Raw genomic sequence first — 17,100 nt, forward strand, 5'->3', positions numbered from 1 at the left:
TGAAGTATGATTTACAAGTAATACACCTTGGGAAGCTTTGAACACTGCAGGATGTGGAACTAGCCAGATAATTCTATTATAGTGAAAAGGATCTGAACTCTATAAAGATATCTGGAGTATGGAGATAGAATCTTCTGGCCTTAATAATAACAGAAATGTCCAGAACCTAAGGGTGCAATCAAAATAGATTTAATAGATTTCCATTACTTTTTCACCAATTCCTTCGGTACCCTGTGCATATGCATCATTACTTGTCCTTTGACCTGTCATTTATCACAAAGCACACAGCAAAACGTTCAAAGCACAATAACAGTGGGGTCATATCTTTAATGTGTGTTTTTTTGTTTTGTTTTGTTTTTTGACAACAGCTTTTTCTGATAGCTTTAAGCTTACTAGAAAATAAATGCCATGATGGGAGGGGAGAATAAATATGCCCTCAACCTCACAAAGGCATTTGGGGCAGCTTAAGTTAATACATAAGAACAAGCTGCATAATAGGAGATATCTAGGACTAAAATTCAGTATCTTAAATCAGATAGCCCCAATACCAAGCGATAATGTCCATTCATACAACTGTTGTCTAACTATAATGTTTATTCACCTCCTGTTTTTGTATATAGTCCACTACTGATGATCAGTAAGTGGCTCTGATTATAGTTGGAACATTGTATTACTTCTAATATTCCTGAAAGTACTTCACATCTATTGCAGTCTTTATCTATTTTCCTGGTGCTATTATCCTGCCAATGCTTAAAAAATAAAAATAAATAAATAAAAATAAAAAAATTAAAAGGCTTAGAGAGAATTGAAATGTAAACCTGAATTACACTGGTTAGATATGATGGATCTCTTTTATTCTAGTTGACATTATTCAGGTTCATAAAGTGGTGGTCTTTGTTTGTTCAAGACTGACCCAAGCACGGAGAAAGGAGAGACATTTCCTGAGCTCTAAGATTAAGACACTGCCCCACTTCTGGCTATTGCTGCTTTCTCAGAAAGAGCTGGCTAATCAGTTCTTAAGAATAAGGCACTGGTTGGGTAAGACAGGGAAGAGGATGTCTGTGCTTCAATTTTATATCAGACCACACCTTAAATATTTGAATATTTGTTTGCTTCTCTGTTCCATGCTCTATTTCTGGCTAGAACTGCCTTTATTCTATTTTGAAATAGCCCCCCTTACCATGAATTAGGTGGTTAACAATAAATTGGCTACAACTCTAGTAATAGTGGGATAATCTAAGTCTTCTGCCACCTCTTCCTCTGGTCAATTTCTCTCTGTGAAGCAGGAGTAAGTGAATAAGCAAGATACAGCCATCACCACCCCCTCCCTCTGAAGGATATGAGGACTGATGAGATAGTTTCATCACATGCCCAAGATTTCTTGAAATCAATGCCAGACTCATTATTGTTAGTGATTATGGTCAATCATGTTTTTTTGTGTGTGATCATGTTATCTACATATATATCTTGAAATGAGAATTGTTCTATCACCAATTATAAAAAAAAAATGGTTCTAACACCAGTACATAATTTATAGCAGGTTACTTTTTATTTTTTGTTGTGGGTGCCACCATCTTGGAAGTCATTCATTATTGCCTCATTTGGACACCACGTTCACATATGGCTTAAATGAAATCTTTGCATGTTTCCAGCCAGTATTGCACAAAGACTAATTAATTAAACCTCAGAACACCCTTGGGGAATAGGCAGTATTATTTATCCTCTCCTCTGATGGGAAATATGAGCTATACAGAGGTTAAATGGATTGTCTAAGGTCAGGAAGTCAGTCGATAGTAGACAGAGCCAGAAAACAGACTGGGAGTGCTGTGCCCCAGACCTCTTCTCCAGTGACAGAGGTCAATGTAAAGAGGCATTCCCAGGACTTCCTGACCCATCTACCTAGTCATCCTTCTGTCTTTACCTTTTTATACTCATTGCCTGTACAAGGTTTTTTGCTATATATTTGCAATTTATTTTGAAGGAAAAGTTAGCTAGACAGAGGAAGGGATAAAGCAATAGAATAAATAGATGTTACTCACCTAAATTACCAACAAAGTAATTTGTTAAAATACTGTAGAGGAAAAAAGACCTTCCAGTTTGCAAATACTTTGTTTCAATCATACGTGCACATATAAAAACATGTACATATTTGATGAAGATATTAGAATGCCTCCCTCCATCTCACCTGAAACACCCCTGGCCCTGCCCCCCCACCCCACTCCACCCCATTTGTTGCATGTTTGAAAGCATCCTTTATATGAAAACCAACCGATAACAATGCTATCGTGAGGAAAACTAAAAGCCTACTAATAACTTTATAATGGTTTATACAAATGAAAACGCCTGGCATGCTCTTAAACTTAGACTTCAAAAGGCAATGGAGTAAAATAAAATAGTATTAACATAAAATTGAAAGAAACAAAAAAGTTCTCTCAGGCACATGAGACTCAGACATGCATCTAATTTTCATTTCCTTTTTAAAAAGTGAGGCAATCATCATATTTAAATGTTAAAGGGACTTTAGGAGCTGGTGATTACTAGACAAAATTATTTGCTTTTTAGAGTTATTCTTAATTTATTTTTAATTAGACCACATACATTAAAACAGGGCAAACAATTAAGACTCAGTGAGAATTTTCTGTGTTTAAAGGTGCAAATGTTTCACCCTTTAAAACTGTAGTAGCTTTTTGATTTTTAAGTTATATACTAATATACTCAATTGCTTGTTATATGTAACTCTATCAAATCTCTATATATTTTAAAAATTCATTGAAGGTCTGGAGACCAGAAAAGCTTATACTGGCTCAGGAAAGAACAGAATAAGTAGCTTCTCAAAGAGAGGAACTTTCCTTTGTAGAGAGACAGTGGTTTACATCCCAACAAACAGAAGCCACACAGAAAATTCTAAGATCTGGTATAACTGCTGCCCTCTCTTATTAGCTATGTGGTGGTTTTCTTTGGCAAATCAGAAACTGCTGTTTTGCCTCTTATGAGCCTTTCCTTTTCCAACTCGTTGCCCTAACCACTTACACTTTTGTTGCATAATATCCAGTACAGGAGGTATCACACAACCGAAGTGTAAAATAGGTTTGCGTTTGTGTTTAGTTTCCGTCAGTGACTAGGACACAATTAATCTCTTATGAAACCCTTTTGCCTCTGTAAGGTTGCATTGAGAGGCAAAATTCATCTTTCTCTTTCTTTTCATTGTTTATAAAAAGATGTTCAAAAGGAACACTCCTCTTCTTATAACACTTGTGTTTAAGCAGTTTAAGTTAGCAGAATCTATGACTTTTTTTGTTGTTAGACAGTAAAGCCGAAACAGCCTCAAGTTGGAAGTTTAAAAAGCACTTTTGAAATTTCTTTAGAAAGCTTTGGTATAAGAGGCTATTTAAAATAAATTAACAAATAATGTCATGCAGTGGTTAAGTTGCCATAATACATTTCTTTTTTAGAGGTTCCTGGAATTTTTTGTTTGTTTGTTTGTGGCTGTCACACTGATAGCAAACGAGATGTTAGTCCCTTTAACTGTATTTTAATGGCAATGTATTATAGCATGATTTATCAACATATGGCAGGTGGAAGCTGACACAAATTATAATGAAAATTAAAACAGTCATTTATGCAGCAGGCGATTATCATTTAAGGAACATTTATTTGCAGGCTTTAAAAATGCGGGTTTAGAATCAAATGAATTTAAAATGAAAGTTTTAACGATGGTTACCTTTTTCCTGCAGCCACTCCTCTACGGGCCGGTTATATTTGAAGGGGATTTTCTGTTTTACCATTTGGAAGCGTTCATTATCAGTGTTGCCTTTAAAGTTTAAAAAACAGCTTAAAGAACAATCTGAAAAGTCAATAAGTCACGAAAAAACATCCTATTTTTTTGTGTGTTTTATGAAGTTTTTAGAGCTAGATATCAATTTATCTTTAGTAGAGGTGGAGTTGAAATCACTCTGTCCTTGGTGACAGGTTTGACATCAGGTTAGTCTTAGCTATGCAGTGCTCCGCCGAGTGTTGGGCACATGGCATGGGATAGGACTCAGCAAGAGGTGTGCCCATTTATAAAGATGGGTTGACCTTCACTCGTTTCCATCTCACCCCAGCTGCATCTTAATTGGGTCAATGGAGGCAGGAGGATCTCCCTGAACTATGAGAACTTAACCTGCCAGATCGGCTTTATAATGTGGGAGGGGACATCAGTCAGGCATGCTCTATCCTCACTACTGTATCCTATTAGAAGCACGGTCCACATATTCCTTATTCTACTCTCAAGTGTCAGTAGCTGTTCTACCTTCTGGCACAGGGAAGCCAAAGAAGACCATTAAAGTCTTGATGGCCAAGGGAGACTCCTTATTCCATAAAGGAGGCCTGGCATCCCATCAACTATGTTAAATAGGTAGTGTCTTACAGATGGCTCTTACTGTCTCTACTCCCTTGTCAATATTTGTCTATATCTATGCTTAAAAACAGCTATACATTTAATGAGATAGCCTCTGGAGGCTTTTAAGCACCTATGCTTTATTACTACTAATAGATTCAGGCTTTATACGTTTACCTTCCTCTTTCTTATCTTCCTGTGAGAGGTGCTTCCTGAACAAACATCCATTCCTAAAGTCTGTTAGGGACACTTCTCCCAAGCATAAAATATCTAATCAGTTTCAAACCTCAGACATAATGCATTTAACTGCTGGCATGCGCCCTTCTTCATTTCATAACTGTTACTACCTCGGGATGGTTTCTATCCTTAGAACAGAATTGGAGAGTGGTGTTGTGGAAATATTTCCCTAATGAATGTGCTTCAAATCACCCAATAATGAAACTATGCTTTGGGAGCTATCTCATCAACCAACCTCACAGATATCAAGCAGAAACTAGTGAGTTATACTTCATTACTTTGGACTCACAGCACTATATTAGAACTTAGGGAATCCCATTCTAAATTACCAACATTAAAAACAAAATCAAAATCTTAAAACAGGTGGCTTGGAAACCATTTACAAGAAATTTCTAAAATCCAGAAAGAATATTAGAATTACGTATATCATCAGGCCATGTGCACAGAAGCTTGCTATGAGTCTCAGGGCCAGCTCCATATAGGGGTTATTGCTGGCAGGTTCCACAGGTGAGGAAATGCATGCCTGCCCTCCATGATGGGTAGGAAGGGAAAGAATAGTAGGACAGGAAAGAGTGGCAGTGTTTGGACAAGGTCCACATTCATTTCTCCTATGAATACATTATTCTATGAAGCTGACTCATTATTATATAAAACAACAAAAATTTGCATATTGTTAAAAACTCTGAAAGATGGAAGGTCATTTGAAAAATCAAATTGGTTTAAATTGCCACATTAACATTGTTCTTAGACTCTTTTCATGTTCTTGTTGGTTTTTATAAAAGAGGCAACTATGGATCTGTTTCCAGCCTACATTATGGGACCCTAACTGGATGGCATACAGCATACTATATTGACATATCAAAGGATAAAGGGCACTGAATGGAGAGAACAATCAATAATATTGGATTGGAGTGTTAATTTAAAAATTTTCTCAAAGTATATTTTTCACAAAAAAGGGGTACATGCTAGGAGGAAAAGAAGAAAATGAAAGGCAATCTAATTTCTCTGTTTAATTAAATCTATGGTAAAGGAAGTTAGTTGTATCTGTTAATAAAGCTACTGATTAGCGATAGGTCATTATGATGATACTTTGTAGATCTGGGTACTCAGCAGCCTAATATAAAATAAAGTTGGGTACATTCTCACATGTCTTCATAGAAAAGAAACACTTTTTTTAAAGTAGAATATATATCTATAACTCTTAATCCTACCCTAAAGTAGACAAATATCATCCAAGGCATGTCATCCATCTTCATAAGCTTTGACCCCTCTCAAGTTTTAGTCATGACAACAGTATACTGAGAAATGGAAAATGGGTCATGTCAGATCCACCTGGAATATATACCATTACTTTGAGTTTTCTATAATTGTCATTGCTGGCCCCAACATTAAATATATTAATGGCCTTTACTCACTGTGCAATGTATTAGTGAAGTCAATAGCAAATCTAAAGCTAAATATTCTTAGTAACATGCAGGGAAAATCTTAAGTGACCAAAGTTCCCAAATTATCAGAGTTCTACATGCACCAAATTAGTGAATTAAGAAGCTGCATTGATTACTTCCTCCAAATACCTGGGGCTCTTGGTCATCCTAAGCATCCCTTCCTCTCCCCGCACTCTCTTTTAAACATACCGCTCCATAGGGAATCATTTTGGAACATGATATAGGCTAGAAAAAGGGGAAACTATGTTGGACAATTAATATGTGATATATTGGGAGGACAGCATAGCCACAGTTCAACATTACACCCTTCAAAAAGTGAAAGAGAGAGAGTCATTCTTCTCCACCTCAGCTTTAAAGACATTTAGAGAAAAGTTTTAAGTTCTCCACACCAGATTGATGGTATCTGTCATTAAGGATAGTGATCTTGCATACTGTTAAAAGCTATGAAAGATGGAAGGTCATTTGAAAAACCAAATTGGTTTAAATTGCCACATTAACATTATTCTTAGTTTCTTTTCATGTTCTTGTTGGTTTTTATTTTAATTTATCTCAAACATTAGAGAGATCTGTTTTAGAAACAAGTGCATAAGAATGAGTTCATTTGCCCCGAGCTCCATTTGTTAGACTGATTGAAGAGCAAAAAACCTTCTAAATATAAGAATTCATACATAGGGACTACTCTGAAAACTGAGCAAGCCTCATCAAATTCATATACATTCATATTAAATCCTTAATAACATTCTGTTGTACATTTCGGATAGAAACCAGTATAAAAATTTAAACAAAGAGTGAAATAAATTCTCCAACAGAAAGTGATGCTAACCTCAAGAAAGGATGGTCTTGTGAATAGTAATGTCATTAAGAGGAAGCAAGTGTGCATTACTAATTAGACCCCCAAAATGTAATGAGTTCAGTTCTCTACCACACTGAGAAACCTTTAAGTTGCTCAAAGAGATCTTCAAATATATAGTTCTTAAATTACTTATGTGGATCTGACATTCACCTACATGGAACTGAGGTTTAGAAAAAATATTAGTCACATTTTATTTTTCTTAAAATAAATGTGTATATCACCATTCAATTTTGATCAGATATTGATATCTTTATGCCTCCTATGGTAACTTACAATTGTATTATTGATTCTATTATTTAAATATCAACTCCCAGAGACACATACAACATGCACTGTTGAATTATAAAATTGTGAAAAGCATACTACTCTGAGGTAAGATTATTAAGGCCCAACTGGCTCATACACATACCTCCCACAATTATACAAAAATATTTTATGTTTTCTACACTTGGGTGGACCCATTTGCGATAAAAGAAAAAGAGAACAGAGAAAGATAAGACAAAGAAATCAAGTGATTCCTGAATAGCTATTAATACATCAGTCTCTATTTATGGTCCCAAAAGAAAATTTGAAATATGTTGATAGTCCCAAAGAAGTAAAATATCTTCAATTGAAGAACTAAGAGAAGAAAAACTATTTTTATTTATTTTTTTAAAAAGATTGATTTATATATATAGAGAGAGAAACATCAATTTGTTTTTTCCATTTATTTATGCATTCATTGTTTGATTTTTGTATGTGCCCTAACCAGGGATTGAACCCCCAACCTTGGTGTATTGGGAAGACACTCTAACCAACTGAGCTACCCAGATATTGTTCAGAAAAAAAACAACTCTTGTATAGCACAGAAAATAACTTTTACAGCACAGTTTTTGCACTCTACTTGTCCAAACATTGATCCTATTCATTAGACATTATACTAATTTCTTAAAACCATAATCAATACAGCACAGAAGCTAAGATCATGGGCTTTGGAGATAAATTTGGCTTTGAGTTCTAACTTTATTATTTACTAACTGTGTGATCTTATACAATCACTTAGCCTCAGTTTACCTATTTCCCAATTCACCATAGAATTTGGAATAGAATAAGAAATAGAGCATATGAAAAACCTGAGATATGAAAAACCTTCAATTTATTTAAACAATTATCATTGATATAATTTAACTCTTTCCTAATGAGATAAATAAATTATATTGGCTCCATGGTGCACTTCCACTCTCTTAGAACTTTACCAGGCCTCCATTCTAAGGAAGGATGACCATACTCCATTTGGTCCCATAAAGTTGTCACCCAAAGGTCAACTAGTCACAGAAAATGAAACATCCTAAATCTCTTAGGTGTTGCTTTTTGTGTTTCCGTAGCTTCTAAAATATACTCAGCTAACCCTGTTTCCAAAACAAAGTGAGTTTTAAGCTCAATTGAAAGTAAAAGAACAATTCAAGCATTGACAAATGTGATTTCCAAGTCCAGCCACAGGTAATGATGATATACCTCTGCTAAGTTGAGGAAGAGTGGCTTAAAGGTTTGGGCAATTTGCACTGGGCTGGCATAAAATGCTTTCTTGCAGGTAGACTATTAATACCATCTGAAATACTGTCAAGCACGTGGCCAGCCTAAAAGAAATATAGTAACAACATTCATCTGTGCAAAATTAATGCCAGAGGTATTTCTGTATTTTGGTGTGAGTCCTGGAATAAAAGAAGGAACAGTTTTCTGTATTGTTTTGTTGACATAAAAAAATGAGAGTATGGGTCTAATGAACAGTCAAAGAGTAAATATTACATATTGGAGCCAGAGGCAAAAGAAAATCGATGTGGGTAGGCTTAAGTAGTAGGGATTTTCAGAGGTTCTTACTATGTCTCTCTCCCCAAAGAACAGTTTGTGAGTTTCAAAGCAAATCTAGACACTAAAGAAAAGGTATTGGGAAAACTCTCTGAGCTCAGCTCTGGTCTTGTTCCCAACATTGACCCAGACAAACACTCTTAGAGTCAGAAAGGGGAGTATTATGCTACCCAAAGGGCATCTGGAACGTTTGGGCCCTTGTAAGTGATGGATGGACCTCAACAAAAACCTAATATCTTATATTTATAAAGTGCCACTAGATCAAGGAGTTCAAAATGCAATTATAAGCATCATTACATTAATCCTCACAACACACTTTTGGGGCTGAAGAAGAAAAAAACAAACCTATTTATATGTTGTAAGCCTTGATCCTTTAGTGTGCCAAGGTAAAGAAATTAATCTCTTGGAGCAGAAAACTGATCAGCTGGGGTAAGTAAATTAATAGAACCAGAGTACAAGGGCATTTTTAAGTAGGGATATTCTCCAGACTCAATTAAGTAATCCCATGAGCCAGGGAGAACCACATCTCTGAAGTGATGAGACATTTGCCCCTGGGAAGCAGTGTTTATCATCCAGGCATAGCCAGACTTAACTGATGAAGCTCATTGCCTCATGTCCTCTGGATATGTCCAGAAATAGAAAATATACATGGAGAGACATGCAGGTGTGGGTGAAAGTAAGTTTACAGTAGTGAGTATGCAAACACACAGTTTATTATGTATTACTAGTGGCCTGGTGCATGAAATTTGTGCACAGGGGAGGGAGTGGTAGGGGGATGCCCCTCAGCCCAGTCTGCACCTTCTCCAATCTGGGACCCCTTGGGGGATGTCTGACTGTTGGTTTAGGCCCTATAGGATCAGGCCTAAACTGGCAGTTGGACATCCCTCTCAGAATCTGGGACCACTGGCTCCTAAATGCTCACCTGCTTGCCTGCCTGATCTCCCCTAACCACTCTGCCTGCCGGTCTGACCACCCCCAACGGCCTCCCCTACCAGCCTGCTTGCCCCCAACTGCCCCCCCGCCAGCCTGCTCACCCCCGTCTGCCCCCCCTTGCTGGCCTTATAGCCCCCAACTGCCCTCCCCTGCTGGCTAGATCACCCCTAACTGCCTCTGCCTTGGCCCCACCACCATGGCTTTGTCTGGAAGGATGTCTGGAAGGTCTCTTGGAAGGTCTCCTGCAGTATAATTGGCATATTACCCTTTTATTAGTATAGATTATGTATTAATTATTGTATTACTTATTTGTATTACAACTGTAAACCTACTTTTGCTCACCCCTGTATTATTATGTCCTTCCTATATCAAAGAGATAGTATCAGTTCTCCAAGTAATGCTGGCTCCAACGCGAGTGAAAAGAGCATTGGCTGTGAAGTCAGACAGACATTAGGTGTGTTCTTATCTTAGACATTTACCAGCTCTGTGCACTTGGACAATTTACTTAATCCAGATGCCTCAGTTTCTTCATTTGTTCAAAAAAAGAGATGGGGATAATAATGCCTATATTGCCAGATTTTAACTAAATTAAATGTTATATTCCAGGCAAGGACTTAGCTTGGGAAGTAGCAAGAGACTGGGAATGGGGAGTCTTTGGTTAATTTTAATTCTCAGGATCTTTCCCTAATATGTGTCTAAGGTTCGGACATGGAAGATCTTTCTCCCAATCAACAGCAAAGATGAATGAGTGTGTATATGGTTGGAAGAGTGGGGAAGATCCCAGCCTGGAGAACCCTCCAGAACCCTTCCAGTCTTGATGTTTCCATTGAATTCTGCTCTCTGCCTATGTTCTCTTACTGATATGCCTATATGCATTCAGTTCTCATGTTTGAATACCAGGTAGACTAGGGGATGAAAATTGGAACCATGCTAGAGATGTAACCTGGGTGCTCTATGTACAGCTAACCACATGTTCATGTCCCTTTTCCTGGACCTTTGCCAAGACTGGCTGAAGTGAGTTTGCATGCAAACACATTAACATTAAACTTCTCTTTCATATTCCAAATCTAAATAAATTGCCATATTTGTTGAAGTGTTACTACACTAAAGACCATGAGCCCTGATGCAACAATTAGAACATAAATCACCAATCCTTTTTTTTTTCCCTGCATTTTGAAGCTATTCTCCACTGTCTTCCTAAAGCTCATTGCTCTTAAAGTTTCTCCTCACTTATCCTCATCCATCAAGGATACTTTCACTACTAGAAAGATTTAAAAATCAAAGGTCCAGGTGACTACATATCTTTATTTGTTTTCGTAGTTTAAGAAAATGTTTCCATATAATATCTAATGGAACTTTCTTCAGTATGATAGTTCTATCTAGCATCTATTAAGAGCCACCTTAAAAAATGACAGCCTATAAGGTAACACTACATAAACTGACTACAGAATTTGCTTCCCTTCTTCAAATGTTGCCACTGTTTTCCTACTATAATTATTTAAAAATATACCTAGTCAATTTCACTGTCTGGATTTGTCTAATTCCTTTCTGGTAAATAGGTTATGTATATCTATCTTGGTGTGCCTGTAAGCTTTAGCTTCTTCAGGTATATTAAATGAGGATTATAATTACTGAAAAACAGGGTTTTGAGATTTAACTGAGAAGTAAAAGTATGTAAAGCAGTTTTCACAGTGTTTGGGACAAAATAAGAGTTCAATATATTATTTATTACTCTTGTTATTGTTATGACAATACCAGATTCAGAAGGATTAAACTTTAAAAGAAGGCAAACTTAACAAGAAGTACTTACTGACACTTTTTTAGTGTCAAATCTTTTCAAATGTCCCTTTCAACATAGAGTCTGAATGTTCAGTCTTCAGCCTTTTGACATATAATCCCTTCAAGGTTCCCCTTATCACTGATTTCCTCTTTATTGAAAAAGCCACAATATTATTTGGGTGCTCACTCTTCCCTGTGACCCATGCATTCCTGTATGGCCACCCTCTGTGGGATCGCCTGTTTCTCTTCAGTTTTTAAAATATTTTTTTTTGATTTCAGAGAGGAAGGGAGAAGGAGAGATAGAAACATCAATGATGAAAGAGAATCATTGATCAGCTGCCTCCTGCAAGCCCCACACGGGGGATCGAGCCTGCAACCTGGGCATGTGCCCTGACCAGGAATTGAACTGAGACCTCCTAGTTTTTAAGTCGTGATGCTCAACCACTGAGAAACATCTGGCTGGGCTCTCATCAGTCTTGTTGGTCTCTTTCATTTATCCCTAGCTAGCTTGCTCCAATCCCCATTCCCCTTTCCTCTCATTCTTCTCATGCAGAGGATATCCAACTCAACATAATGCCAATAGCTATTTTTTTAAAAAATTTGCTCATTCAAACAAATATATGTGGTGTCTCTATAGAGTTCAGAGGAGAGGTAGGAGGTTTGGTAGGGCAATTTCAATGAACAAAAATAGAATCATTTTCATCCTCATGAATAGAAAAGTTACCCCAATATCAACATCTCTGATGCCGTAATAAGCTATATTAATTGATCTATAGTAATCCTTCTGTTTAGATGTATGGCACCTCTGGTGTTTATAAATTACTAAGGGCCCAGTGCATGAAATTCGTGCACTGGAGGGGGGATCTCTCAGCCCAGTCTGCACCCTCTTGCAGTTTGGGAGCCGTCAGGGGATGTCTTAAGCCGGCAGTTAGACATGCTTAGTAGGTTCCTGCCATCACCCTGTGCTTGCCAGCTGTGTGCCCGGCTTCTGGCTGAGTTGCATTCCTCCTGTTGGAGTGCACTGACCACGAGGGGGCAGCTCCTGTGTTGAGCAAGATCAGGCGGAAACCAGCTCTCCAGCATCCACGGAGGGGTTCTGAATTGCCAGAGGGTGTAGACCAAGTCAAGGGACCCCACTGGTGCACGATCAGGGCCAGGGAGGGACATGGGAGGTTGGCTAGTTGGGGAGGGACCATGAAAGGGCCCCAGGGCATAGCTGGCCCATCTCGCTCAGTCCGGATCAGCCAGACCCCAGCAGCAAGCTAACCTACCGGTTGGAGCATCTGCCCCCTAATGGTCAGTGCATGTCATAGCGAGTGGTTGAGTTGCCTTAGCATATCATTAGCATATTATACTTTGATTGGTTGAATGGATGACCGACACTCAGTATATTAGGCTTTTATTATATAGGATAGGTCATTTCGATTAACCCTGAACCTCATGCCTACAAATGATTATATTATTCCCAAAGAATCTAAAAAAAAAACAAAAAAAAAAACAAAAAAAAAAACACTGTACCATGTCCCACCCACACTTGACCTGGTTAATACACTGGTTTTTGCAACCAGTTGTACAAACAACTATGTCACAGCATAGTTACATAGTCATATATTAAGCTTGTTTCCAACTAAAATTTAAGATAGATTCAATTAAATTCTTTCCCAGAAAGTTTGGGCCATGTTGCATTCATGCAATACACTTTATGAACTTCAAAGCAGGCCTTTAATTACATCCTATTGAATTTATTCTTTTTTCTTTCATAACAGCATTGTAACTTGATAAGAAAATGCTTAACTTGAGGTCTTTTGCTTCTTGTAGAAGATATCATTCTTGGCTTTGTGTCATCTGAAAATGTGATAAACATATCTTTTGTGAATTCATTCCAGTCTCTGAAAAAATGTACAGAATAGGAGGATTATGTGGCAGCTTAAAAAAAGTTAACACATTCTTTGAAACTCCTCTCTTTAAGTGTGATTATCCAACCTTGTATATGCACCGCACTTAGTGACTCAATTCTAAAGAACAGAAAAAGGTGAAAGTGACAGTATGTGACTTTAGAGACTAGATCAAAAAAGGCCCGGCGACTTCCTCTCCTCCTCTCCCCTCTCTTCTTCTCTCTCTTTCATCAAATCGCTGTGGAGAGCTAGTGTTACATCATAAGGACACTTAAGGAGCCCTATGGAAAGGCCCACAGGCCAAGGAACTAAGACCACTAGATCCTCCAGGCCTAGATGTGCCTTGACATGATGAAAGCCCAAGTTGATATTGTGATTTCAACTCATCATGCACATTGATACAGAACTACTCAACTAAGCTTTTCCGAAATCCTGAGATAATATGTGCTTGTTGCTTTAAGCAACTGAAGTTGGGGTGACTTACACAGTGATCAATACAGAGTCACTACAGAGCTTCTCCTGGATGTTTACTTTCAACCAAATGCAGGCTCCTCCCTAAGATGCTTGTTATAGCTCTCCTTTTATTACACTTTTCAGAAAAATAAAGAGATACTACATTTATAACATTTGTATTTGTGCTAATGCTATCTAAAGGGAATTTACACTCATTTAGTAAAACATGCTGATGAGCCCATGTTAGTCCTTAGCCATCATCAGAACTTTTGTTAAATTTGATTGTTTAACATTTTATTTTTTAATTACAGCTTACGTTCAATATTATTTTGTATTAGTTTCAGGTGGTTAAATGTATACCAATGTATCTGTCAAATGAAATACTCAAATGAAATATAAACATATTTTATATATCAGTCCCAATTTTAAGAGATCCATCCTTTTACTAGTACACTATATAAAATTTAGGGCAATTTTCCAAGCTACTTTTCTTTTCTGACTGACTCTCATAATTATTATTTCTGAGTGAACATTGACAGGGGTTTGGAGTTCAAATTCCTTAAGCATCCTGGGAATTTATTCATCTAATACCAGAAATTTGAGCTCCTTTAAAGAACTTGATGACAATTTCCTCGCCATTTAGGAGGACTGAAAGTTTCTATTTATTTTGTTGGAACCAGATTTTACAGTCTAAAGGAAATCCACTTTGCTAGAGAACCTATTGGTGACACATGAAGATATGGGGTTAGGGGAAGGGGTGGGATGAATGGAAATTCCAGATAACACTGAGGTCTTTCTTTGGCACATGTTTTTTGTGTTTTATAATTGAAAAGCAATTTATGGGATTAGAGTTCATTGGAAATTACAGTTTATATTTTCAAAGGAGTCTACAATTTTAAGGTTGAGGTGACTTCAAAGATCATGCAAGAAACATATTTTTACAATTTTATCAAATTTATACTTAGAACATCATTAGAAATAAGATTCAGCATAGGTCAGTAAGCATCAGTGTAGATCTTAAAGACCATCAATTTCCCCAAGAAATTAATTAAAGAACTGTCAACACTCCTACTTGTTTGGTTATGTGACATATCCAAAGATTTTCAAAAAAATGGACCAGTTGGCAGCAATGGGTCACTTGGTGCAAGATGCAAAAGTCATGTTCCCACTACTGCAATATGGTACAGGAATCAACATTTTCCCAGTGAAGATACAATCTCAGGAATGCAATCCTTTTAGTATATATTGAATTCATACAATGCCTCTTTAACTCTACTTGTCAAATGAATTCAAATTGATTTGTTTGTGAGAACTGCAGTATGGCCTCAAAGCTGGCTACAAAGAACAGTGATAACAAGGCATTGAGCTCAGAAAAAATGTAGACCAGCATGAGGCTGTTTTCATAACCTGGCTTTGTTGTTGTTTGTTTGTTTGTCTTAAAGAAGAGAAATAAAAGGGAGAACATAGTCTATAAAATAAAACATATTTTATAAACAACATCGATACATCGCAAATACCCCAAAACAATGGAAGGTAAAGTATTAGAAAGCATCAGGAATAATTTTTTTTAAATTTTAATTTAAGGCAATAATTAATAAAAAATAATTAAAAATAATTAATTTAAAAAATAATTAATTTAAGGCAAAATAATAAGATATGCTTAGAAAAAATGGAAATAAAAGGTGCCTATGTAATATGGCAGGAAGAGCCAAGATTTATTCTAAAATGTCATCTCATAAAGAAAAAAAATCCCTCAATGAAAATCACTAGCTTCAACTTCAGTTTGAGGCCTAAATTTAGGATTGAGAGGAATAAATTTTTAAGAGGGAAACAGAATCATAGCAGCCAGAGCCTTTCCCAAGTTCTCTGCCCGTGTGTACAATTGCAAAATAGCTATTCTCCCATTCTGAATCCCATGCCCCTTTGCAATAGGATGTTGTCACTCCTCCTATCACAGGTTAAGTCTGTTTTTCCACCCCTTGATTCTGGGTTGGCTCTGAGAATTACTGTGTTTGGCATAGGGAATATTAGCAAATGAGATGTGAGCAGAGGTCTGAACAGCCCTTGCATGGTGCTGAAGCCAGAGACTGCCCCATGAAGAAGGTCAGGCGAGGCTCCAGGAAGATTAGAGACCACAGGCAGAGTAACCCCAGCCATCCAAGCCAGCTCAACCAGCTCAACTGAAGTCCTAGGCATGTGAACATCAGATTATCCAGCTCCATCTGAGCCAGGCTGGAACAAAAAAATATACCCACATGATGCATGGACATATGAGTCAATAAATAACAAAGTTTTGGAGTGCACTGTTATACCAGTACATCCCATATTGAAGGACACAGCCAGGAAGTGGGGAAATCCAAGTAGAATGGGGAAGATGAGATTGGGTAAATGAAGTGCCCTGTTGTTTGAGGGTTTTCATCAAGGCCAATAGGAAAAGGGGGGTGTCCTCAATTGCTCTCTATGGAGTCAAAGGAGCTTGTGTGATAAAGACCCTAAGTCTCTCAATGGCAACAGGGAGATGAGAGCTCCCTTAGCCCTTTTCCTCATTCTAAAGAGAGAATTATCAAACCCAAAACAGGTGGTGGTGGTGGTGGTGGCGGGGGTTGTGTGTGGGGGCAATGCAATAACACAGCTCTTGAGTCAAGAAGGATAGGTAAAGGCTGAGGGAGTTGGGGCAGGGCAGGAAAACTACAGAAGAGTCCATACTTCTCTGATCCCCAGTTTTAGACTTAAACTAAGGGAAGAGAGAAAGAGTGGTGGGGGTTACTCCATAGGTGATAAAGAGTAGAGCTAATAAGAGCCTGGGGAGCTAGTTACCTGACACCCCTCCCCCCTTTCCATCACTATTCAAATGAGGGATGGGCTTGTTGGTGAGATATTTTGGGACTGTAACCCTCACCCCAATGGATAAATTTAAAATATTCAATATTAATTTATATTAGTTTCAGGTACATATCATAGTGGTTAGGTAAGCATATATTTTATAGAGTGTCCTCCCAATATTTCCAGTACCTACTGGTACCTACATAGTTATTACAATATTATTGACTATATTTCCTATGCTGTATTTTATATCCCTGTGACTATTTTGTAACTACCATTTGTGCTTCTTAATCCCTTCACAATTTTACACAGCCCCCCAACCCCTTTTCCGTTTGGCAACCACCAGTCTATTCTCTGTATCTATGAGTCTGTTTTGTTTGTTCATTTACATTGTTCTTTAGACTCCACATGTAAGTGAAGTCATGTGGTATTTGTCTTTCTCTGACTGATTTATTTCAT

At 37.4% G+C, this 17,100-nt stretch overlaps 1 protein-coding gene across 10 annotated transcripts in view; it reads right to left on the minus strand.

Annotated features, from left to right (window-relative positions):
* The window catches only part of NRXN3 (neurexin 3), a gene marked incomplete at its 5' end in the record, with an annotated part of 1,486,708 nt that overhangs the window by 153,027 nt on the left and 1,316,581 nt on the right, over positions 1-17,100 (minus strand). For 8 of the 10 annotated variants that reach the window (XM_081083746.1, XM_081083745.1, XM_081083740.1 and 5 more), the window contains one exon: positions 3,722-3,811. The exons of the other annotated variants lie outside the window; for them this stretch is intronic. In XM_081083746.1, coding sequence (XP_080939872.1) covers positions 3,722-3,811 — 90 coding nt within the window. The remainder of the gene's footprint in view (positions 1-3,721; positions 3,812-17,100) is intronic. 10 annotated transcript variants of the gene reach the window in all.

Source organism: Myotis nattereri (genome assembly GCF_964212035.1).
Source record: "Myotis nattereri genome assembly, chromosome: 1".
Classification (NCBI taxonomy): Eukaryota; Metazoa; Chordata; class Mammalia; order Chiroptera; family Vespertilionidae; genus Myotis; species Myotis nattereri.